The sequence below is a fragment of the Argopecten irradians genome, chromosome 4 (assembly GCF_041381155.1).
Source record: "Argopecten irradians isolate NY chromosome 4, Ai_NY, whole genome shotgun sequence".
Lineage (NCBI taxonomy): Eukaryota > Metazoa > Mollusca > Bivalvia > Pectinida > Pectinidae > Argopecten > Argopecten irradians.
Genome location: NC_091137.1, coordinates 27,376,107 through 27,403,260, shown reverse-complemented (window position 1 = coordinate 27,403,260; position 27,154 = coordinate 27,376,107). Strand labels below are relative to the sequence as shown.

At 35.4% G+C, this 27,154-nt stretch overlaps 1 protein-coding gene across 1 annotated transcript in view; it reads right to left on the bottom strand.

The window, feature by feature from the left end:
• Window positions 1-2,408: 2,408 nt before the first annotated feature.
• Window positions 2,409-27,154, bottom strand: part of LOC138321145 (uncharacterized) — a 75,127-nt gene continuing 50,381 nt past the window's right edge. The window contains exons 25-29 of the mRNA XM_069264593.1: window positions 17,845-17,916; window positions 15,711-15,874; window positions 5,157-5,273; window positions 4,814-5,005; window positions 2,409-4,524 (exon numbers count right to left, since the gene is read on the bottom strand). Coding sequence (XP_069120694.1) covers window positions 4,453-4,524; window positions 4,814-5,005; window positions 5,157-5,273; window positions 15,711-15,874; window positions 17,845-17,916 — 617 coding nt within the window. The 3' untranslated portion in view covers window positions 2,409-4,452. The remainder of the gene's footprint in view (window positions 4,525-4,813; window positions 5,006-5,156; window positions 5,274-15,710; window positions 15,875-17,844; window positions 17,917-27,154) is intronic.

The window sequence follows — 27,154 nt, the reverse complement described above, 5'->3', positions numbered from 1 at the left end:
CATCAAATTCTAGCTTTTCATACTAAATGTCCCACTGATATGCGATATGTCACTAGTTGAAGTATATTACATTACTCATTAAAGCCCAGTTAGTGGCAAACGCCACTGTAACATCACATCGTCTGTTGAATGTGGTGAATTATAAAAGGACATCCTGTATTACTTTTGATTCCCCTTCGCCGCCCTTACCTGTCCCTAATCCTTCCGGATAGATAATTGGATTGTCAGTTTTCGACCGTTACCTCTCACCATTCGCTACATACAAATGTCATGTCAACAGCGCATATATATCATCAGGATACCAACCACCGAGAGTAAAAAAAGAATCTAATTACATCAAAATGTCATGTCAACAGCGCATAGATGTCATCAGGGTACCAACCACCGAGAGTGAAAAAGAATCTTAATAACATCAAAATGTCATGTCAACAGCGCATAGATGTCATCAGGGTACCAACCACCGAGAGTGAAAAAGAATCTTAATAACATCAAAATGTCATGTCAACAGCGCATAGATGTCATCAGGGTACCAACCACCGACAGTGAAAAAGAATCTGATTACATCAAAATGTCATGTCAACAGTGCATAGATGTCATCAAGGTACTAACCACCGAGATTGAAAAATAATCTAATTACATCAAAATGTCATGTCAACAGCGCATAGATGTCATCAGGTTACAAACCAAATTCAATGTCACTTCGATGCATTTGATGTTCCACTTTTTTAGTGACCAATTATTGATATTGAATACTCTAAAATTTACTTTAAACCAAACTTTAATTATCGCTTGTTAGGTCATCAGACCCGAAGGGTCAGGATGACCTATGTCATCATCCACCGTCCGACGTCGTGTGCCGTGCGCCGTCCACCGTGCGTAAACTTTTTATTCAAATGACTTCTCAAAAACCAGAAGGCCCAGGATACTGATATTTAACCTGTACCATACTGGGATGAAGGGCTACCACGTTTGTTCAAATAAATTACCTTGACCTTCATTCAAGGTAATATGAGTCAAAAAGCCTAAAATCCTTTAAACAAATTCTTGTGAATAACTAAGAGGCCTAGATACCTGATATTGAGCCTGTGGCATGCTGGGATGAAAATCTATCAAATTTGTTTAAATGAATGACCGTCAAATAGGGGTCAAATAGGCTAAAATCTTTCAACAACTTCTTAATAATAACTGAGAGGCCTAGAGACCTGATATTGGGCCTGTTGCATGCTGCAATAAATGGCTACCAGCCTACCAGGTTTGTTCAAATGAATAAACTTGACCTTCATTCAAGATCACAGGGATCAAATAGTCTAAAATCTTTTAACGACTACCTGCGAATAAATAGGATGCCTAGAGACCTGATATTGGGCTTGTGACATGCTGGGATGAAGGGCTACCAAGTTTGTTCAAATGAATGACACTGACCTTCATTCAAAGTCACAGGTGTCAAATAGGCTTAAATCTTTTCAACGTCTTCTCAAGAACCGAAAGGCCCAGGATACTCATATTTGGCCTGTGACATGTTGGCATGAAGGGCTACCAAGTTTGTTCAAACGAATGACCTTGACTTTCATTCAAGGTCACAGGGGTAAAATAGGTTAAAATCTTTAAATGACTTCTTGAGAATAACTAGGAGGCCTAGCGACCTGATATTGGGCCTGTGACATTCTGGGACGAAGAGCTACCAAATTTGCTCAAATGAATGATCATGATCCCCATTAAAGGTCACAGGGGTCAAATAAGCTAAAATCGTTAAACGACTATGTTGTATTGTGCTAAAGTCAGATGACCGTTAAGGCCCATGGGCCTCTTGTATATAACTTAAATGATTAGAACTCGTGAAAATTAATCTCTATAAAAGTTCTCAATGATGAGATTCAATTACTGCGAAAATTTAGTTGGTTTGTACTGTTTATCATTATCATTAGATTGTACACTTACTATCACGACCTCGTGTTTTAACAGATTAGATAACAAATAAATCCCGATAGGTGCAGGTCGATATTAATTGTGTGTAGTTTTATGACCGACAACCGCCTTCGCGAATAAGATATCAGGATCATTTGCTGCTCCTTTCATATCGCTAGAATATTTTGCATAAATAACCGATCTGTCCCCTTTAACCTGCAAAAACTTGATGAAGTGACGGGGGATTGATGCAGAAGGAAAGAACACTCATCCTTCAGTATAATCTGGATCTATCCAATTAATTTGTCAAGAGTTGCCGTTCTAGTCTTATTTATTTATCGTTGTTAAGTTGCATATCGCATTATTGTCAGAACTTGTCACTAAAACCGACAGAAAGCCATTTAAATAAAGAGTTTTTACCATTATGAAATATGATTGGAATACGTAGTGCCCCTGAACAAAAAAACAAAAGCCCTTAATTGTAAATACAACAACTATGTATGTAAGGTGTTTACATAGATTTATTTAATAAAAGTTTTTACACATTGACAGGGAATAAGCGGAATCTCTACAATAAATATGGCTTTTTAACAACATTCCTACTGTCAGATAACGGAAAATAAACATAAAGCATTTGATCAACTCTATCACAGCGTAAGGCACTGTTCACAACAGCTTAGGGAAACCATTAAACGACATACATCATTACTCAAACCAACACACACAAACACAAGGAGCATTGAACATGCATACAATACCCATTGTTTGATAACGATCGTGACGTATCAAAAATGTGCCTACATATCACAAAAAAGACAATGTGTTTTTCTATTGCAGTTACGTCATGTGTTTGTTTCTTTCTATTCCCACGAACGTATTTGACCATTGAATATCTGCTCCTAGGGAAAGGCACAATATTGATGAAGAAGACAATGATCAAACAAATCAGTGAATGTGTTGGCTTTAGCAATATCAAACAGTTAATAAAAGGAAAACAAAATAATTGTTAAAATGTTCTACGATATAACGTTTGAGACAATGGGAAACAGGCGTTTGTGGAGATATGCGTAATATTTCATACTATCATGGAACAAAAGTATATTTTAGACAAAAGAACACCTAGGAGTATTAATATAGGCCGACGATAGCCAGGCCATGTATACATCAGCTTAAAACGTTTGCATGAAGATTTCAAAATGAAGATGTTTCCGAGATACTTTCGATTGCTGAACTGTTTTCTCGCCTAAATCATTTTTATGTAATGTGATTTGTTCTAAAATGACAATAGACTCATTGCGATGTATGCAATATCGCAATATTTTAAGTAATCCATTAGTTAAATAATTTACGAATTGCACCAAAACAATATCGACAAAAGGGGTTTTACATAAAACAAACATTCATAAAAGTTTGCGTTTCCATATCTAAATGGATCTGTTTAGCTTTTGATGCCTCTTGCAGAACGAACATGTTCCACAGCGACAATTCCATTAAAAAAGTACAAAAATTGAGCAATGACATATAAATTTAAATAAACATTTCATCGATCCCTTCTTAGAGTTGAGTCGAAATAGATTTAGCTTACATATGGAATTGGATATGTAATCAATAGCGTCTGATGACTTTCCTCTGTAAGGACAGCGGGATTTACCGTGAGTTTTTGTCTGCTTTAGACACATTTCATATTCGTGGTAGTGGTAGATATGTTACTGATATCGACTTACTTGTGTCATATTAGAAAGTGTCTTTATTTTTCCTAACTATCGTATATGTCTAATTAACTAGAAATTTAATATTAGCAGCAATTTTTTTTTATGTGTGGTCGATAAATTATACTTGCAAGTAGATATCCATGGTGACGTCAGTATTTTGTGAGCGAAACTCAAGCCGTTTTCTCTTAAAAGCGTGACGTTATGCTCGCAAACACATGACGTCACAATCAGTACCTGCAAGGGCAGATAAATCTGCAATATGCAATGACGGAAAACTGTTGTTTTGTACCCTGTTTTTCTGTAAAACTTATATACGATTCCATCACGAAGGAGAATTTCGGGTACTGTAAACCAACTTAGATTCACGGCGACTTCATTTCTCGATATACAACGCTCTGTTTTATTGTAGTGGAATCTTTTTCGCGGCGATTTATTTTCAAGAACTCTGATCGCCCGCGAAATACGCAAAAATAAGTTGGTTTACAGTGTGCATACTAAAGTATACTCACCAATGAACAAAATTTATATCATTCTCTATGATTATAAATAACTGAAAAAACGTCAATGAAAAATTATCGACACAATAAATAGCTATTGACCCTTGAACGAAACAAAACAAACTTTATACCCCGAATGCTAACGTCTTTCACATTAACGAAATAGACGCTAATTTGTTTATCGTTTTGGATAAACATAAAAGTTGCAGTTACGTGTACATACATCTATTTATGTTAACAACAGCATTACTTCAGAAAGTAAACACCATATATTTTGTAATGTTATCCATGTTTATATCCATAGCAACAGTTGCTAAGGTTTTTATATCGTTAAAACACTACCAGGTTTTGCTGTCCATAAATTTCTGTACTTCTGCAAATATTTCATCAACTGTTCCCGTTGCAACGATCTGAAATGATTTGAGAAACATGTATTACTGAACAGACAACTTGTCAGTTGGTGCTGATAAAAACAGCAATGCCAATGAGATGTGTTAAAACCTTTCTCTTATGATAGCGAATAATTCATGATGCTCCCTAACCTCCTTTATACATTCACTCTATTGATAATTGATAATGCAAATAATAAGCACATTTTGATTCATATAAAATGAATTTTCCTTAGTATTTAGATGCGTTTATATTTTAGACACCATAATAGCATTGATACATAATAAGATGAGTGTTAATCTGTCCTACCTTCACAACTTTGTCTTGTGCTGCATAGTGGTCCACCACCGGTTTCGTCTGATTGTGGAAGGTTTCTAACCTCTTCTTTATCGTCTCTTCGTTATCATCGACACGTCCACTCGTCTTTCCGCGCTCCAAAAGTCTCTCTGTCATCGTCTCGTCTGGCACCTCAAAGTACACCACATTGGTGCAACCCACGATCTGAAAACAGGTAAGTTGGAATGAAAAATAAAATCATTAAACGTGGCCATTGATTTAGATTACCAAGATGTAGCTTTAACATTTTCATACAAAATTGTTTGAAGGTTAATTGAAGAATGTAGCTTTAACAACATATTTTATAAAGTTTTACCTCGTTTTCAAATCTTGTGCCCTGTTCTAACTCCCGTGGGTATCCGTCAATAAGGAAACATTTTGTAGTGGATATCTTCGCCTCCATAGCATTTTTCAATAAGGCAAGTACTTCATCCTAGAAAAGGAGAATCATTTGTCAATACTGCACAGAGGTACAACTGTGAGCTTACCTGTGGCCAATTGACTATATCTGGTACTGTGAGCTAACCAGTCGCCAATTGACTATATCTGGTACTGTAAGCTAACCTGTGGCCAATTGACTATATCTTGTACTGTGAACTAACATGTGGCCAGTTGACTATATCTGGTACTGTGAGCTAACCTGTGGCCAATTGACTATATCTGGTACTTTGAGCTAACCTGTGGCCAATTGAATATATCTGGTACTTTGAGCTAACCTGTGGCATATTGGATATATCTGGTACTTTGAGCTAACCTGTGGCCAATTGGATATATATGGTACTTTGAGCTAACCTGTGGCCAATTGAATATATCTGGTACTTTGAGCTAACCTGTGGCCAATTGAATATATCTGGTACTTTGAGCTAACCTGTGGCCAATTGAATATATCTGGTACTTTGAGCTAACCTGTGGCCAATTGAATATATATGGTACTTTGAGCTAACCTGTGGCCATATGGATATATATGGTACGGCTGTTAGTAACTCAACAAGATGAAGTGAACCATCAGATTTTTACTTATGCTTTATAGGTGTACCTATTTTGGCGTAATCAAATTTCAAATTTCAGTGCAAAATCGATTTCAAACAAGTTAGCGGCATGATGAATTTGCACAAAAAATGCTTAATGAATGGCTTACAGATATTGTAATCAACGGAATCATATTTTAGCGGATTCTTTAACAATATTACTGCTAAAATATGTACATTTAAATGATTAGGATTTTGAATATGACGAAGGACCCGACAAGTTGAAGTAAAGAAGAATTTTTGCAGGTTTTTATACAGTCTTTTAGTTAATAATCTTTATACGAAGTATGTGTGGATTCATTGTCTATTGTTTTGTATTCTACCTTTATTTTATTCCATATTTTCTTCCTGTTTACCAATTTGTAGTTACAGGTTATGTATATACAGATAATTTGTATGATTATAATTTATCTAGTATTTGTATGATTTCCTATTATTGATTCTGTCCTCATCTTTAACATTTTAATGAGGTCTAGTTTCTCATCAGCTTCCTGTACCTTCTAAGATGCGTATAGATACACAATCAGAAATTCCGGTCAAAAGTTCGTGCTGTAAGCATATTTGATAGATTACAACAACGTTTTAGATAGCTATCTATAGGCTCGCTGCTAATCCGACAGACATGTATTACTACACATGCTAGAAAGATATGATGACTGCAAATAACTATGATAGTGATGGACTTTGTTGTTGCTATGGTAACAGTATCAAGATATACGTGCAGTATCCTTCACCACAGTATACAGAGGCCACGCTGGTTGTGCCAATGTACTTTTTTATTGACTACTGTTGTTACATAATAATTACACACTTTTCCTCACAACAAGGGTAGACGTGTCTGCGTCTCAAGGAGATAGGCCCTTGTAAGAAATTATGCTCTATCCTCATCCAAATTAATGTCATCATCGGTACCATGCAGTATTTGTACTTGCAAGTGTAATGTATCGGAAAACTGGCACAAATTAACACAACAGAAATAGTCTACTATCAGCAATGGTCTGTAAAATTGCCCGCATTGCATCCAGTGCTAAGTTGCTAAACCAGACAACTGGTTCGCACTAGCATTTGTATTACGTGTTTTAGTAACATAGATTTCTATATAAAAATGACACATAATCATTCTAAATAACTCATGTAATAGCTTCGTTGACTAATAACCAGACACAGGTAAACATACTACTATATATATACTATACTAAACTGTTGTATTAAATTAACATTACATCAGGTTGTCGTATATAAAATCTTTTTGACCCCAACAAAGTTTACAACACTGTACGATGTACACTTATGGACTATTTCCTGTGCTGTACTATTTAATTACTTGTAATCAAAGTTAATGGTAGTCAAGGTTACGGAAACTTTCCTACTATTTAGTATTCGTTTAATGGTACAAAGCTTACGGAAACTTTCCTGCTATTTAGTATTCGTGTAATAGTAGTCAAGGTTATGAAAACTTTCCTACTTTTTAGTATTCATTTACTGGTAGTCAAGGTTACGGAAACTTTCCTATTTTTCTGTATTCATTTACTGGTAGTCGAGGTTACGGAAACTTTCCTACTTTTTAGTATTCATTTACTGGTAGTCGAGGTAACGGAACCTTTCTTAATATTTACTATTCATTTACTGGTAGTCAAGGTTACGGAACCTTTCCTAATATTTACTATTCATTTACTGGTAGTCAAGGTTACGGAAACTTTCCTACTTTTTAGTATTCATTTACTGGTAGTCGAGGTAACGGAACCTTTCTTAATATTTACTACTCAGTTACTGGTAGTCAAGGTTACGGAAACTTTCCTACTTTTTAGTATTCATTTACTTGTAGTCGAGGTTACAGAACCTTTCTAAAATTTACTATTCATTTACTGGTAGTCAAGGTTACGGAAACTTTCCTACTTTTTAGTATTCATTTACTGGTAGTCGATGTAACGGAACCTTTCTTAATATTTACTGTTCATTTACTGGTAGTCAAGGTTACGGAAACTTTCCTACTTTTTAGTATTCATTTACTGGTAGTCGAGGTAACGGAACCTTTCTTCATATTTACTACTCAGTTACTGGTAGTCAAGGTTACGGAAACTTTCCTACTTTTTAGTATTCATTTACTTGTAGTCAAGGTTACGTAACCTTTCTTACACTTTAGTCTTTACTACCTTCATACAAGTATTTTAGAATTGTTATGTATGACACTAAATACATGTAGTTATGAGATAAGGGAGATAACTCCTATAGCTTTTTTTATCAATACATCCTATGAAGGTCATATCATTGATTTAGGTTATAGAACTTTCTAGAATATAATCATGTATAAACAAATATGTTTGTAAACATGTTGATTTTAAGTAGAGATCTAGAATGATCTATTTCCAGAAAGTTATGTGTGTTTACTTGTTTACTGTTTTTAGTTAGATATTTCTAGAAGTAGAAGGTTCTCCAATATTCTTGAATTACGGTTTAGCTATATATACTCCAGCTGCCCAAGGCTAATCAGAACTGTAATGAGACCTGTAATAAGACATATCAAGAATTGTACAGCGCCATATAAGATTCTATTGGGAGAGCTATTGTGACTTTATCTGTGGATTATTACAACACTTTGTGTGGATTTTTTTCATATTGCCTGGAACTTTACAAATCATCGGTGGACATTCAATTTCCTTGTGGATTTGTGATTATTGTTAATTTGAAACCTGGAAGGATCAAGGATTATACCAGGACATTCGCATACAGATAAGTAACACTTCAAATCATCGTACTACTCTTGTACCACCACCAATTACTTTAGACATTGTAAACCATCTCTGTATAATATTGTATTTATAATTAAATTGTGTTTTGAATTTAGCTGCTGGTTTCTCCTTTCTGTTATTCGTTCATGTAACAGAATTGGGGGCTCGTCCGGGATCGATATTCAATTTGTGAAATCTAACTTTGAAAAATTAATTAAGAAATTTTCAAAATTTGTGTACAAACTTTGAGTTTACATTTGAAACCAACAGCTAGATAAATATGACTACTATGCAGGTAGAACAGTTTGTTAAAGCGCCATCCCTGGAAGTTCTTTTGCAAGTTAGTAAGAAGGATTTACTGTTATTGGGTAAACATTTAGGCCTTACTATCAAAACTAATTTGAGGAAAGCTGAAATTAGGAATGTAATTATAAGATATTTTGTTGACAATGACAAATTTGACTCTAGTGCATTAGATAGTATAGAGGAAACAGTCAGCTCAGAAATTCAAATTAGACAAATGGAACTTGAACATGAAATGAAACTAAGACAAATGGAAATAGAAAAAGAGTTAAGAGAAAAAGAAATTGAAAGAGAATTAAAAGAAAAAGAGATTGAGAGAGATCAGATGTTAGAGCTAGAGAAGCAGAAAATTCAAGCTGAAACAGAACTTAGAATGAAAGAATTAGAGCTAGCTTCTCAAGACAGTTCAAGTAATCTAACTTTTAGGGGTTTACAAGGAAACAGAGGTTTTGATGTCAGTAGAAACATTAGGTTAGTTCCTCCTTTTCAAGAGAAAGAAGTTGACAAGTATTTTCTGCATTTTGAGAAAATAGCTGATAGTATGAAATGGCCTGAAGATAAGCTTACAATGCTTCTTCAAAGTGTCTTGATTGGTAAAGCTAGAGACATTTATTCTTCTTTATCTGTAGATGAGATTTCAAATTACCAAGTAGTCAAGAAAGCTATTTTGAAAGCTTATGAGTTAGTTCCTGAGGCTTACCGCCAGAAATTTCGAAACTCAAGAAAGAGAGATGAACAAACTCATGTAGAATTTGCCAGAGAAAAAGAACAATTATTTAATAGGTGGTGTGATTCTAAAGAAATTGATGAGGATTTCGGTAAATTGAGGCAATTATTGTTGATAGAGGAGTTTAAACGTTGTGTCCACATAAACATAAAAACTCATTTAGATGAGAGAAAAGTTGAAACACTCAGTGAAGCAGCTACAATGGCTGATGATTACGCTCTCACCCACAAAGGCTCATTTGTTAAAAACAGTTCTCAAGACAAAAACAGTACCACAGGTACTAGTAAATTTGGTCAGCCTAGGAACCCAACCTTTAGTGGCGCTTCTAACGACAAACCTAAATTAGGTGATAAGACTAAGTCTGATTCTAAAACAGATCACAGGGCAGGTGTGGGGTCTCCTTCTGGTCCTGTTTGTAATTACTGCAAGAAAGTAGGGCATACTATGTCTGAATGTTATTCTCTCCAGCGTAAGGAGCAAAGGCGTAAACAGTCAGTTCCTTCTGTGTTAGCTATGTCAAAGCCTAGTCAGAAACTTAGTGATATTGTGGAAGATTCTAAAGTGTCTGTTGAGATTAAGAGCTCAGAGTCTGATAGTGTCTTGGAGAAGTACTCTCCCTTCATTTCTGAAGGTTTTGTTTCACTTACTAGTGATATTACCAACTTGAAACCTGTGAAGATTTTGCGAGATACTGGGGCTTCTCATTCTTTGATATTAGATGGCGTAGTGCCTTTGTCTGAGGAGACCTCATCTGGTAGTAGTGTTTTGCTTCAAGGTGTAGAGTTAGGTTTTGTTAATGTGCCTCTCCATTCTGTTTATTTAAAGTCAGACTTGGTTACTGGGCCTGTCACCATTGGTGTTAGACCGGAACTTCCCATAGAGGGCGTGTCGCTCATTTTAGGCAATGACTTGGCTGGAGAGAAAGTTAGGGTAGATCCCTTAGTGTCCAGTATTCCAGATAAAACAGATGATGCTGAGACTATTCAACAGGAATTTCCTGGTATTTTCCCTTCTTGTGCTGTAACTCGTTCAATGAGTAAGAAGGTTTCTGATGTTGCAGTAGTTGAGGATCATTATAGTCCAGGGTTAGGTGACACTTTCTTGGCTCATGATATAGAGGATGTCGGGAGCAAGTGTGATCTTTTGAGCAATCCTGTAGACTTTGATAGTGATAGAGTTGTTCCTAACAAGGGTACTTCTTTGTCTGACATGATGAGCAAATCATCTTTGTCTAGAGAGGAGCTTATAGTAGAACAGGAAAAAGATCCTGAAATCTCCTTACTGTGTGATCGGGCTTTGAGTGAGGAAGAGGCGGAGAAAGTCCCGGTTTGTTACTTCCGTAGGTCAGGTGTGTTGATGCGCAAGTGGCGCCCCCCTGATGTGTCTCCCGAGGAAGACTGGAAGGTTGTCAATCAAATAGTTGTCCCACCGAGGTATAGGCAAGATATTCTGAGTTTGTCTCATGATGTACCTATGGCAGGGCATCTAGGTGTGACCAAGACTTATAACAGGATCTTAGATCACTTCTTTTGGCCCAAGTTGAAACGGGATGTGGCTGATTTTTGTAGGTCTTGTCATACTTGTCAGGTGGTAGGGAAACCTAATCAGAAAATCCCTGTTGCACCTTTGCACCCCATTCCAGCATTTGAGGAACCATTTAGTAGAGTCATTATAGACTGTGTAGGTCCTCTACCCAAAACTAAGTCTGGGAATGAGTATCTTTTAACTATTATGTGTGCTTCCACACGCTTTCCTGAAGCCATTCCACTCAGGAATATTAAAGCCCCTAACATAGTCAAGGCTTTGGTTAAATTCTTTACATTGGTTGGTCTTCCAAAAGCTGTCCAATCGGACCAAGGTTCGAATTTCATGTCTGGTATTTTTCAACAAGTCATGTACCAGCTCCAGATCAAGCAGTATAAGTCTAGTGCTTATCATCCAGAGTCTCAGGGTGCTTTAGAACGTTTTCATCAGACATTGAAGAATATGATGAGATCTTATTGTTTTGAAAACAAAAGAGATTGGGACGAAGGTATACACATGTTGTTGTTTGGCGTTAGAGAATCTGTACAAGAATCTCTTGGCTTCAGTCCCTTTGAACTTGTGTTTGGACATACTGTACGTGGTCCTTTGAAAATTTTGAAAGACAAAATTTTGGACGAAGATTCTAAAGTTAATCTCTTAGAGTATGTGTCTAACTTTAAGCAAAGGTTGACAAGGGCATGTGAACTGGCAAAAGAAAATTTGGCCGTTACTCAAACCAAAATGAAAACATGGTATGATAAAGATGCCCGTGCAAGAAGTTTTGATCCAGGTGACAAAATTTTGGCTCTATTACCAATACCGGGTCAGCCTTTGCAAGCTAGATATTTTGGACCTTATGTTGTTGAGAAAAAGGTCGATGATGTTAACTACATTGTACAAACTCCAGGGAGGCGCAAGAAAACTCAATTATGTCATGTTAATATGCTTAAGAAATATGTAGATAGAGAAGAGAGCAAGACCTCTCAACCTATTGCTACTTTGGCCTCTGTACCATCACAAAGTGAAAGTACAGCTGATATTTGTAAATTAGACTTAGATGGTGGTGTACAAGATGTAGGTTTAGACTGTGGTGTTAAGTTACGGAATTCAGATGTGCTCGCGAACTTGGACAAGAAACTATGTCATCTATCGGAAAAAGAACGCAATGAACTTAAAGATTTGATACTTGAGTATAAACATTTGTTTCCGGATACACCAGGCAAAACAGATGCTATCTATCACGACGTGGATGTAGGCGATGCGCCACCTGTCAAGCAACATCCTTACCGTGTCAATCCTTTGAAAGAAGAACACTTAAAGAAAGAAATTCAATACATGTTGGACAATGATATTATTGAACCAAGCAAAAGTGAATGGAGCTCTCCATGTGTTCTGGTGCCAAAGCCAGACAAGACATACCGGTTCTGTACTGACTTCAGAAAAGTAAACTCTGTCAGTAAAACAGACTCTTATCCAATTCCAAGGATTGACTCATGTATTGACAAAGTTGGCAAAGCCAAGTACGTAAGCAAGTTTGACCTGTTGAAAGGATATTGGCAGGTGCCATTAACAGAAAGAGCTAAAGAAGTGTCGGCATTTGTAACCTCGCAAGGTTTGTACCAGTACAAAGTTATGCCATTTGGTATGAAGAATGCCCCGGCAACATTTCAACGTCTTCTTAACAGCGTGATATCAGACCTGGAAGGCTGTGATGGTTACATTGATGACGTCATCAACTACCACGACACGTGGGAAGACCATCTACGCGGGATTCGTGAATTCTTCGAAAGACTCACTACCATGAAATTGACTGTAAACTTATTGAAATGTGAATTTTGTCATGCAACTGTTGAATTTTTAGGCCATGTTGTAGGACAGGGGCAGGTTAAACCTGTTCAGGCCAAAGTAGAATCAATTATAGATTTTTCCAGCTCCTGGAGGCAAGAGAGAGCTGATGAGATTTCTTGGTATGGCTGGATACTACAGAAAATTTTGTCAAAATTTCTCTGTTAAAGCAGCTCCACTTACTGCTTTGTTAAAGAAAAATGTCAAATTTGTCTGGTCAGACGAATGTAAGTCTGCCTTTGAGAAATTGAAAGCCATACTATCAAACTCACCAGTTCTGACTGCTCCAGATTTTAATAAACAGTTTAAACTGTTTGTTGACGCCAGCGATGTAGGTGTTGGTGCTGTTTTGATGCAAGAAGGTACTGAACAAATTGACCATCCAATTTGTTATTTCTCGAAAAAGTTTGACGAACACCAGAGAAATTATTCCACCATTGAGAAAGAATGTTTAGCGTTGATTTTGGCCTTGAACCAATTTGATGTGTATCTCTGCACTACAGTTGTGCCTGTGTTGGTCTTCACCGACCACAACCCTTTGACATTCATTGGGAAAATGAAAAACAAAAACCAAAGAATTCTCAGGTGGAGTTTGACTTTGCAAGAATACAATCTTGACATCAAACATATCAAAGGGAAAGACAATATTCTAGCTGATGCTTTATCAAGGATTTAAATATGACTTAATATGTCATGAAAGTTTCCTTTTCAAGAAAACTTTCTTTTCTTTAAGGAGGGGTGTGTTATGTATGACACTAAATACATGTAGTTATGAGATAAGGGAGATAACTCCTATAGCTTTTTTTATCAATACATCCTATGAAGGTCATATCATTGATTTAGGTTATAGAACTTTCTAGAATTTAATCATGTATAAACAAATATGTTTGTAAACATGTTGATTTTAAGTAGAGATCTAGAATGATCTATTTCCAGAAAGTTATGTGTGTTTACTTGTTTACTGTTTTTAGTTAGATATTTCTAGAAGTAGAAGGTTCTCCAATATTCTTGAATTACGGTTTAGCTATATATACTCCAGCTGCCCAAGGCTAATCAGAACTGTAATGAGACCTGTAATAAGACATATCAAGAATTGTACAGCGCCATATAAGATTCTATTGGGAGAGCTATTGTGACTTTATCTGTGGATTATTACAACACTTTGTGTGGATTTTTTTCATATTGCCTGGAACTTTACAAATCATCGGTGGACATTCAATTTCCTTGTGGATTTGTGATTATTGTTAATTTGAAACCTGGAAGGATCAAGGATTATACCAGGACATTCGCATACAGATAAGTAACACTTTAAATCATCGTACTAGTCTTGTACCACCACCAATTACTTTAGATATTGTAAACCATCTCTGTATAATATTGTATATATAATTAAATTGTGTTTTGAATTTAGCTGCTGGTTTCTCCTTTCTGTTATTCGTTCATGTAACAGAATTATAATTTACATGTAATCTGACAACCACTTCGAATCTCGCATAAAATTTCAGATATTCCTCTTTTAATATATTTGCGGTGTTGCACACATAGCCGTAGTTACCGACAATTTCTGATTGTTATCGACATATTTTCCTCACATAACATGGTCCATAATCAGATGTATATTGTACAGGATATTAAAAATGTGTACTCTAGACCTATTAGCTAGAAACCACTGCGCTCAGATAACATATACGAGGTAGTTTATCTATCCGCACTAGTAAACGGTAAAAATTTACGATAGCCTTTTAACTGCCTTACACGAAACAGTGTAATGCAGATATTAAAGCGGAAACCACCGAGCTCGAATATTATTAAAGTGATGCTGAAATACCACTATGTGGAATTTTATAAAGAAAATATGGCGAACAGGAGAACCGTAAACACAATACCATCAAAAACTGTCGAACAAAAAATATTTAATACCAGTTGGTGTACCTTTCCGGAACGAAATTTAAAGGTTTCTTAAAAACATTAATAAAAAAGAAAATATATATCGATGGCTTAAGATGAGGTTACAACACCAAACATATGCAATATTTTCCTGTCTAATGTACGATAAAAGTGGAGATTCATTTCGCTGTTTTGCCGTCTGGCGCAGTGATAGTCAACTACCGCGCGGCATTTAGGACGACGGCGGAAACATAAAACGACCCGCGTTATGAAAATTAACATTTTATTTATTCTAATTAAACAGTTCTGAAGGTGATGATAAGTGTGCTAGTAAACGTATAGTTAATAACTTCTGCGACTTTACAAAATTATTGATCTCGTTTTACATTCCTATTTTAAAAATTAAAAGCCGTTTCGGAAAGGTAGTGTCCCTTTAATACAAGTGGATGTGCCTTTTGTCCTTTTAAGGCCGACATTGTGAATGTTGTTTTGTGTATGTTGGTTTGTTAGGTCTGCACTTTTATAGTGTTATCTCACTGAAGCATGCTGCCAAAGACATCGAACAGCACACCCAATCCGGTCACCTTATACTGAGGCGATTACATGATATAACAATACATTACCCGTATTTTCCATTTCCTATGCCTATATGTTTAATATTGTAACAGTATTATTATTTTGGTGATTCCCGTTTGTAAAAAAATATATGATCACCCAAATACAAATATATATGTATATAATTTTAAGCTACTCAAAATTAATGATGCATATTATGAATTTGTAAAAATAAGTACGCTTGTAAATTTACAATCAATATTGGAACTCACCAGTGTCACCAGCTCTCCTTTCTCCATGATTTCGTTGAGTCGCTTGCCGCGGTCGGAGCCAGATGACACCTCGGCTCTAAGGAGGTCCCCAGAAGATAGATGACAGAATCCATACTTCTCCACAATTTTAGCACACTGTGTTCCTTTACCACTACCTGGTCCGCCTGTGTCCAGAATATCAGGGTTAGATATAGGTTGGAAACTCTACTCTAAATATTTTGCACACTTAAAACTGTTTCGAAATACCAAACGACAGTTGCTATAGAATATGGTCAGCTATAGCTTTAGTGTCTTTTGTACCATTGACATGACAAAAATAAAAGTCGAAAGTAAGATTTCTTGAAACGTAACACAGATCACAATTATTTTCTAATGTTTTGGTACATTTCATATTTTGAAGTTGCTTGCTTGCACCCTATGCCCTGAGCATCAATGATAAGTCTTGGACGAAAGAAATAGCTGTATTGTACTATCATATGTTTGAAATTTTATTTTGTATACACAAACCATCGGTCACAATCCTGCATCAAAATGCATTGATAGGGCAGTTGCTCATATTGTATTTTGAAGGTGGGAGAGTTGGTAAGCATATCATCTGCAGAGACTTCTTTGTAAACGAAATATGTTATAGATTAGCAATCGTTTGATATGCCTCAAACATGCAAATCAACGTTAACGTGAATTTATTAATTGAAATTTGACTTAATTTCTATAAAATGTTTCTCAGTATCACAGTGTTGGTCACCTTGCACCATTTTGGTGTCGTGATAACCGCTCTACAATCAGTCTACGTCACATAACTACATCACATAACCACATTGTATTTTGTTAAGGATAAACCATGGAAACCAAAGAATTGTGGTCGGAAAAAGTTGGCAGGTACGTTTTACTGATATCAAAATGTGTATTGTGTTAAAAATATTTCTTAGAATCAAAGTGTCGTTTTTCTTTCATCAATGTTAATGACTTTATAATCTCTCTTTAGAATGTACCTTGGCGACATTACTGATTACAGTGTTTGTCAATAGGCACAGCGCTGGTAACTAAACTATCCGGAGCGGACGGACGGGTTGTGTACATGTACGTGCAACTGTTATCAAACGGAACAAAGTGAACGATAATCTGTAATTATGTTCTTTCATTATATAGTTTATACCACAACACGTGTTTTTTTTTTTCCATAAATAATTACTATTTGTCATGTGTAGCTGGTGAGGAGTAAATTCCCGCATATTTGACTGTCTACAGCTCCCCTGTCAATCAGCGCGCGGAGAAATGTGCAGCGGTAACACAGACGAAGGCGGTATGACAGATGTGGACGTATAGGCTGCTATGTAAACAGCTGTTACCAGAATCTCTTAAATAACTGTCTGAACATAATACATTTGGTTATTTCCTATGGTTTAGAGCTATCAGAACTCCATTATCACAAAATACTGTCACAAATTTTATTGTCTGGGGAATTATCAAACAATAATTATAAATGGTGAATGTATTAATATCAACACTTCATAGATTTGTCACACTATGACATCGATATATTTGACGTTTACTCGCCACAAACTACTACAGCAATATACGTCGTCACTCCGCATTCCATCTATACATTTCATTTATAATATAGAAAGTAATTAGAAGTACTAACTGTCCGTGTTGTAGCCCGTATAGGGGATTGGAACTTTGACGCTGTCGTTATTGGACTCATTAAATGGGACACAACAACATTTGGTCCATTAAATGTATTCATTTCATTTCTGATCAGTTACTTTCCATGTTTTTCCAACAGTGTCGTAGTTATTGTATTGACCACATCCGAATGTCGTAATAGAGGTAATACTTGATTTGACAGGATGTCATCTACAATCGCGAGGCTATTTCTTGGGCATATCTGTCGGTTCTCAATGGTTAACAACAAGTCATGAATAAATTACTGACAACATGTCATTGTATTTGGAATCCTTATATGTAAATCGCTGCTAAGATGAACGTTAAAAATTGTCTAGCAATTTGGAGTGTCTTAATATTAAGTCCCTAATAAAGTACATTGACTGCATAGTAAGTGAACAAAGCACACGTGTTTGTGAATTCTACAAAGCCCCCGTAACAGCTGCAGCAGACGAACAAGTTTACTTACCCACAACAAATATCACTTTAGCATCCTTGAGACTGGGTGCGGCTTCGATACTTTCCTTCTTGGCTTTAGTTCCTGGAACAAACGTAAGGTAAAATTAAGTCAGTGTTTTACCAACTTTTCCCGATTGTCATTAACCATATGAACATAAAGACCACTTAATAGGTGTTAAATAATTAAGTTTACCTATACAACCCATATCTCCTAAATCTAGTTCCTCGTCAATGCAAAATTGCCTAACTACTATCACCGCTTACGGTCAGTGCTGATTGTGACGCGGGGTTGGTCAGGCTATGAATATTTAACGATTAAGGCCAGCTGCTGGACCCGTTGCTAGGTATTATCTGTTGAGGGTAAGTAACTAAAACGTTTACGGTTTAATAAAATCTAAAAGTAATTCCTTTGACATAGACAGTTGTTAGGGAGAAATGCACAACGTGGGAACCATCCCTCCTAATAAAATGGACTGTTCCGGTATCGAGGTCAGACTCAATGCAAGAAAGATATATCCCCCTGACTCATCCTGCACCCCTCTCTATGTTAGAAATATAGCTCAGTCTGGTATTCACATTTCAATACGGATAGACGAGGCTCTGACGAAATTCTCTAATTTCTGAATAAATGAGCTGGCTGGAAGTTATACCACACCCTGTAAGAGGAGGCTGTTAGCAAAGTTACTAATTAATCGCCTTAGTCTACATCACTGTGGTAACGGGAAACTTCGGATTCACATCTTCCTATTTTAAGTGTCACTCACCTGGGTTAAAACATGTCGGTGAGATGAAAGCTAGCAACGAACATGATAATGTGGAGTGGTAATGGCTAAATCAGAACTAATAAAACACAGTCTATCCAGATGTTGTACATAAGCCTTGATGTATATCATTCCTGCAACAAGTTGAACACTAACTGAAGATTATGATTTCACTTATTGACTAGACTTAATTTCACAGTTTTTCCCCATTCAAATACTAACAAGATTCGAATTCAGGAAGCATCTTTTAAGAATACTATACGACAAATTGATATTTTTATTCCTAAGTATATATAAATATGTATCTACAATGATGAAATAAATATATTCGTTTGAAAAATAAATGTATGGGGTTTTTTCCACATATAGAGAAATTTTGACACCTGGAAAAGCATCAAAATTAACATTGAATCAGTACAAAATTACATTGGGGTTCCTCCTCATTGCTACTTAGAAATTATAAGAAGAGCCACAAATTAGCAACTATCATTTATCTGAAAACGAAATTAAGTGAAAAGCATGAACAAAAATTACAGAGCTTTAGATGTTTTTTTATTTATTGGTAACTATCCAATAGTATATCGGATATTGATGAATCTTGTTTCACTAAAATTTGTAACTCGATCTTTTTAATGATAATGATTTTTATGGCATTAAATCTATAATGGTTACTAACAACACATGGATAGTTTTGAAGTACACATGCACCAAGTAAATTACAAAGCGATTTGTATTCGTGCTTTTTTTGTCCTAAATGACCTTAGTTGTCGATGGGCCTTAAAACTGAAACAAACCAAAGTATTCATGCTTCCTACTCCTTAATTGATAACAACTTCCGTTGTTTGTTTATTGTTGTTGTTTGTGTTTTACTATTATACGAGTTTGTGTTTTACTATTATACGAGTTCATACCACTGGATTCAATTTTAGATGTACCGAAAACATCACTGTCTGTTCTTTATTACACCGTAAGGCTAGTCTAAATCATGTATTTGGACTCCTATTGCATATTGCACAGGGGTTGTCTTTCTTACTTCTGCAATGAGGCATATACGTACCCGGCCTACTATACCTTTCGGCCGGGTACGAATTGGTCCCTATGTGTCGTAGTGGAGCATTGCCTCCGAAAATCACTCGGGCACAGTTTTCTATACTTTTTCGTAGGTTTCCAATTATTTTATGCGTATACATTCATTTTCATATTATTTTTGTCCAAAACAAACATACCTACCATTCTTAATATCTACCGTACTGCTCACAAGACGTCAAATTCACAATTTGTGGACTTGCCGTACAAATTCCCATTAGAAAAAATCTTCATATGTATTATGTAAAAAACTAATACCTCGATGAGAATTTGATATTTAATGTGGTTCAGTTTTATTGCCTAGTAGGTAAGCGATATCAAACAAGTACGATAAAATGCAAACAAACGTTTTATAATGGTTTGCATAATCATTACTTTGCTCCATTAGCAGTAATAGGCACCAATTGTAGCTCTAAAGACGACACCATTTTCTGTCTAAACGTCTTTTGAGCTACAATATTGCAGCTATCTAAGTTACAGAAGTCAAATGGAATGATATCGCTCATTTGACACAAATTGAGACATTCACGAATAAAACAAATGTCATATTTTGTTTTAACAAAGGGCGAAATGGCTGTAAAAATGATAAATTCAAAATCTATCGAGAGAAGACAAATATGACCAACCTAATAAATATTACTGTTCAACACTTTAAACGTGAGGAGACTTGCAATAATAGTCATTTTGGCACGAAAACGGTCGACTTATCTGTAGTTTAGATACATATCGCATAACCATATGATTACTGATTTTCCAATTATCTCGCACTATTGTTGCGACATCCCATTTTAGCACAGAATTGATTTTAACATAGAAATGCATATCATAAATAGTTTAGCACATCGTACTACATATAGGGTTTTTGCCAGCTATTTTGGAAAAAGGAAAAAAATGGGAAAATATCATGATAATTTTAATTTAATTCTGACTCAAAATATTAATCGGAGAAAACCTATCACCAACAACAAATACACTGGTGAAATGACAACAAAACCGTGGTTTATAAAATGATTTTTGTAATCGGCATTGCTTTTGTCATTCATTTCATAGACAAATTAGAAAATTTACCTTTCAGAAGTTTGCGATAACTCTAAAGCTATTTTCTGGATATATAATCGATAGAATTGCTAAAACCGGTATTGCGCTTACAAGTATTTGTATGACTTCTCCATCCCTTCAATGTAAATAATACCTCTCGATTTGTATGTGCACAATGTGCGGAAACCCTACTCCTGTGGCCGGTATTGAATTTGGCATTGACTTTTGCTTCACAGCTTACAGGTCAAACCCAAGTTCAGTAATGGCTACAATCACTGTATCAATGATTATATTTTCAAGTTTAGTTAAAGAATTAAAAGTGTCTGACAGTCTATCTTTTGTCGATTTTCGGAAATTCTCAGACAAAGGACTTAGACCTGAAATCTTGGGCATTGTATAATATACTGTATCTCCTTTCACATCTGATGTTACATCAACATTTCTGTCTTAATGGAAAATTTGGAAAACTGTAACTAATATAAGTGAGCAATAATTTAATAGGTATCGTTTTGAGGAAAAAAATCCAAAACTAGTATAAAATCCTCTCTGTTGCGGGTAACTCCCCTTCACATTTCATCTCATTTAGTCTTTGGGATAGAAAAAGAAGGTAGTTCCTCAAAACAGTTATGATTACAATTACATAAGATAATTATCAAAATTTATTTATATATATTATATCACTGTAAGTTAATTATGCATCTTGTGCAATTATGTGATTGGTTATGAGATATTTACATTTTAACATGTTGTGACTTTTATATGGAATAAAAGAAAAAAAAGAAAAAAAATAATATAGCTATATGACGATGTGTTATTCCACTTGAATTTCTTTACTTTGAACATACATACAACAATCTAAAACAATATCTTCCAAATGGTTGTTTGATAAGTATGATTGCTTACATACATGTAGATGATAAAACGTTATTTTCATTAAAAATTAATTGTAATACATAGTCGATTTATTCTATTTTGTCATAAGTTACTCCTACCCTCTAAAATATTTGATGTTAGTGCGCTTGAATTTTGCCCCAATACAATATTGCTATTTTTTCAATCAAAATTCAAAATATGTTAATTCTAAACTTAAATGTTTGTTATAGCAATGAATTTAAAACAAATTTACAGCAGATATGTACTTAATATAGCTAATGATATCCTTATATATATTTATATATATTCAAATGAACAACAAATACCCTGGTGAAATGACAACAAAACCGTGGTTTGTAAAATGATTTTTGTAATCGGCATTGCTTTTGTCATTCATTTCATAGACAAATTAGAAAATTTACCTTTCAGAAGGTTGCGATAACTCTAAAGCTATTTTCTGGATATATAATCGATAGAAATGCTAAAACCGGTATTGCTTACAAGTATTTGTATGACTTCTCCATCCCTTCCATGTAAATAATACCTCTCGATTTGTATGTGCACAATCTTATAATCGTCAGGAGGGTTTCTTGTATGGCGAATTAAAGCATTACTTCAAAGTTAATAGTCTTGACATCTTGACATAACTTACCTTGGTTGTTGATAATAAACTACATTTTTGTAATTTAAAAGCTAATACTATAAACTCTACAAAGTGGCATGTCAGGATATGTAAGTATGTATTAAATTAGAAGAAACTTATGGTGTCTATCACTCATACACTCACTATGTCATAACAGACAATATATATATTCAAATGAACTACTGTCATTAGCCGTACCAACTGTCCCCTAAATTATCATCATCATCATATCATCAGTATTATTTTTGTGTCAAGTATGCGACGATATTAAAAGGTGTATTCTACATGCTGTGATGATTTGTTGATCTGCTATACTTCCGTCTGCTGTACGACAGGTCAGAACTGTTCGATATACTTATCTTTATGCTTTAGACATTCTCTCTGTTCCTACCTAATCCTCACTTGAGATTGTGACCTGACCCAGAATCGACCTCGATTTGCATGTCTGTATCGTCAGCATACCAAAACCTAGAACGAATATACGTACCCGGCCTACTATACCTTTCGGCCGGGTACGAATTGGTCCCTATGTGTCGTAGTGGAGCACTGCCTCCGAAAATCACTCGGGCACAGTTTTCTATACTTTTTCGTAGGTTTCCAATTATTTTATGCGTATACATTCATTTTCATAGTATTTTTGTCCAAAACAAACATAACTACCATTCTTAATATCTACCGTACTGCTCACAAGACGTCAAATTCACAATTTGTGGACTTGCCGTATAAATTCCCATTAGAAAAATCTTCATATGTATTATGTAAAAAAAAATACCTCGATGAGAATTTGATATTTAATGATGTTCAGTTTTATTGCCTAGTAGGTAAGCGATATCAAACAAGTACGATAAAATGCAAACAAACGTTTTATAATGGTTTGCATAATCATTACTTAGCTCCATTAGCAGTAATAGGCACCAATTGAAGCTCTAAAGACGACACCATTTTCTGTCTAAACGTCTTTTGAGCTACAATATTGCAGCTAACCAAAACCCAGTTGCTCTTTAGAAACACCCTGTTAAATTTTATTGTACTTTTTCGAGACTCTTCGTACCTTCTAATACTTTGTTTAAATCTGTGCTTGTGAAATAGAATTTGCGTCTGGGTTAGGCTAGTTGAATTCAGAAACAATATTACAGTTTCAATAACAATCCAGCTCCAGCATGAACGCACTGATATTTATATACAATAAAAAATAACAAATATAGGCTCAGTAACAACAATAAGCCATACTCAAAACTGATTTTATATTGGTTTTGTATATAGCCAGATGTTCCACTAAAGTAAGCCTGTTCTGTTTCGTTAAGACACCCTTTGTATAAATCTGAAATCTAGGTCAAGTCATACTCAAAGGTGAAAACTACCGCCTAGGGCCCAGTTTCATGAACATTCCTTATCTTTAAGGAAATCTTTAATTTCAATTTCCCCATAGAAAAGCATTAACAAATATATTAAGTTAAGGAACCTTCCATAAAATCTGTAATGCTTTCCTACGGAGAATTCAAAGTTCATGAGATTCCTGAGAGGAATGTTCGTGAAGCGTGAAATTGATATTGTCTGAGACTCTTACATCTGGACTGTGGGCTAAGGGAGATGACTCTTACTCCAGGACTGTGGGCTGAGGGAGATGACTCCAGGACTGTGGGTGGGCTGAGGGAGATGACTCTTACATCAGGACTGTGGGCTAAGAGAGAGATGACTCTTACATCAGGACTGTGGGCTAAGAGAGAGATGACTCTTACACCAGGACCGTGGGCTAAGGGAGATGACTCTTACATCCAGGACTGTGGGTTAAGGGAAATGGCATCATACCAGAAATGCTAACATCCGGGCAATCCCGTATGTAATATAACGTTAGTATATGTTATGTTTTCGTAATTTTACTTAGATGCAACCACTTGAACACATCGTTTAAAGCCAAGTGTTGGTCTTTGTTGGTCGATTGAAGTAATAACAATTTTACTAATTTCGAATAGAAGATTTTAGAAATGCCATAAACTGCAAAGAGAAGGCGAGGCTGGTTATTGAATTATTCATGTAAGATATCATACATAGAGTTGGGTTGTGAACTAACATTTGTGTAAATGAGTAGTTGGTCATGGTTTGTGTCACAGGGAGCCAGTTCAATGAAAATGGATATGATCCCGATTTTTAAAATTATTTTTCAAATCTCCTATTTTCTGAAAAAAAATCGCATGACTGTTAGATATATACATCAGTCCATCCACCAAATACAAAAATGTATGACAACATCCATTTTCACTGAACTGGCACCTGTATGTTGTATGAGGTGCATGCGTGTGTGTGCACGTGCATATAGATCAAAGACATGTCACTATATGTAATTAAATATAAGTGATAGAAATATGTTAATCGGTTACTTTGGAAAAAGAATGTGACGATCTTATCGATTAGATTCGTGCTATTTTAGTGATGTCCTTAACCTGACCTTTGGATGAACATATGACGCCCGGGTGCGAGATGAAATAATATGTGTGATATTGTATATATGTACACATGTGAAATGACGCACACAGAGACTTACCGGCATTATAAAGCTTGTCGATTATCATGTAACACACATTCCAACAGAACACAATCATCCTGACGCTAAATACCCTCCACAAATGTTTCTTACTCAATCGATCTTTGATTAATACAATGAAGCACTACAGGGTCATAAGCACGACCTCATATCCACTGTTGGTATACTGCATGGGCACTAGGTATAATCAACAGTACTACTACACATGAGCTTAATTATAGAGGTATATGTCGATGTAGACCCACACTCACTCAGTCACTGGTGCTGAACCAACAATCAATAGTCCTGCACAAAGCCGGGAATTTGGTACCAACTCCCAGGAAACAATGATCAATAAGTTAGTAACACGTGTGACTATTCTTTGTTGTGCATTGAAACCCTATGCATAGAACTACATGCGGCATATTTATCTTTTATAAATGATGATACTACAACATTGATGCCGTTTCCCTATAACGTCATTGATATCACAGTAACTTTACAATGATCATTGTATAATTCAACAAACACTACCTTACCGCCCTACAGTAATCAAATAATAAACAATACCCTTGTATAAACTACAAAAATACCTTTCACAAGTAATCCTACATACTTTGCCAAATAAAACTTCACCTAAAACCCCAAAAATTTCCCTACATCAACCATTGTCATTAAAACCAAGGTTACCTACATAAACCATTGTCATTACAAACAAAGGTTACCTACATAAACCATTGTCATTACAAACAAAGGTTACCTACATAAACCATTGTCATTACAAACCAAAGTTACCTACATAAAACCATTGTCATTACAAACCAAGGTTACCTACATAATTCATTGTCATTACAAACCAAGGTTACCTACATAAACCATTGTCATTACAAACCAAGGTACCTACATAAACCATTGTCATTACAAACCAAAGGTTACCTACATAAACCATTGTCATTACAAACCAAGGTTACCTACATAAACCATTGTCATTACAAACCAAGGTTACCTACATAAACCATTGTCATTACAAACAAGGTTACCTACATAAACCATTGTCATTACAAACCAAAATTACCTACATAAACCATTGTCATTACAAACCAAGGTTACCTACATAAACCATTGTCATTACAAACCAAGTTACCTACATAAACCATTGTCATTACAAACCAAGGTTACCTACATAAACCATTGTCATTACAAACCAAGGCTACCTACATAAACCATTGTCATTACAAACCAAGGTTACCTACATAAACCATTGTCATTACAAACCAAGGTTACCTACATAAACCATTGTCATTACAAACCAAGGTTACCTACATAAACCATTGTCATTACAAACCAAGGTTACCTACATAAAACCATTGTCATTACAAACCAAAGTTACCTACATAAACCATTGTCATTACAAACCAAGGTTACCTACATAAACCATTGTCATTACAAACCAAGGTTACCTACATAAACCATTGTCATTACAAACCAAGGTTACCTACATAAACCATTGTCATTACAAACCAAGGTTACCTACATAACATAAACCATTGTCATTACAAACCAAGGTTACCTACATAAACCATTGTCATTACAAACCAAGGTTACCTACATAAACCATTGTCATTACAAACCAAAGTTACCCTACATAAACCATTGTCATTACAAACCAAAGTTACCTACATAAACCATTGTCATTACAAACCAAGGTTACCTACATAAACCATTGTCATTACAAACCAAGGTTACCTACATAAACCATTGTCATTACAAACCAAGGTTACCTACATAAACCATTGTCATTACAAACCAAGGTTACCTACATAAACCATTGTCATTACAAACCAAGGTTACCTACATAAACCATTGTCATTACAAACCAAGGTTACCTACATAAACCATTGTCATTACAAACCAAGGTTACCTACATAAACCATTGTCATTACAAACCAAGGTTACCTACATAAACCATTGTCATTACAAACCAAGGCTACCTACATAAACCATTGTCATTACAAACCAAGGTTACCTACATAAACCATTGTCATTACAAACCAAGGTTTACAAACCAAGGTTACCTACATAAACCATTGTCATTACAAACCAAGGTTACCTACATAAACCATTGTCATTACAAACCAAGGTTACCTACATAAACCATTGTCATTACAAACCAAGGTTACCTACATAAACCATTGTCATTACAAACCAAGGTTACCTACATAAACCATTGTCATTACAAACCAAAGTTACCCTACATAAACCATTGTCATTACAAACCAAGGTTACCTACATAAACCATTGTCATTACAAACCAAGGTTACCTACATAAACCATTGTCATTACAAACCAAAGTTACCCTACATAAACCATTGTCATTACAAACCAAGGTTACCTACAT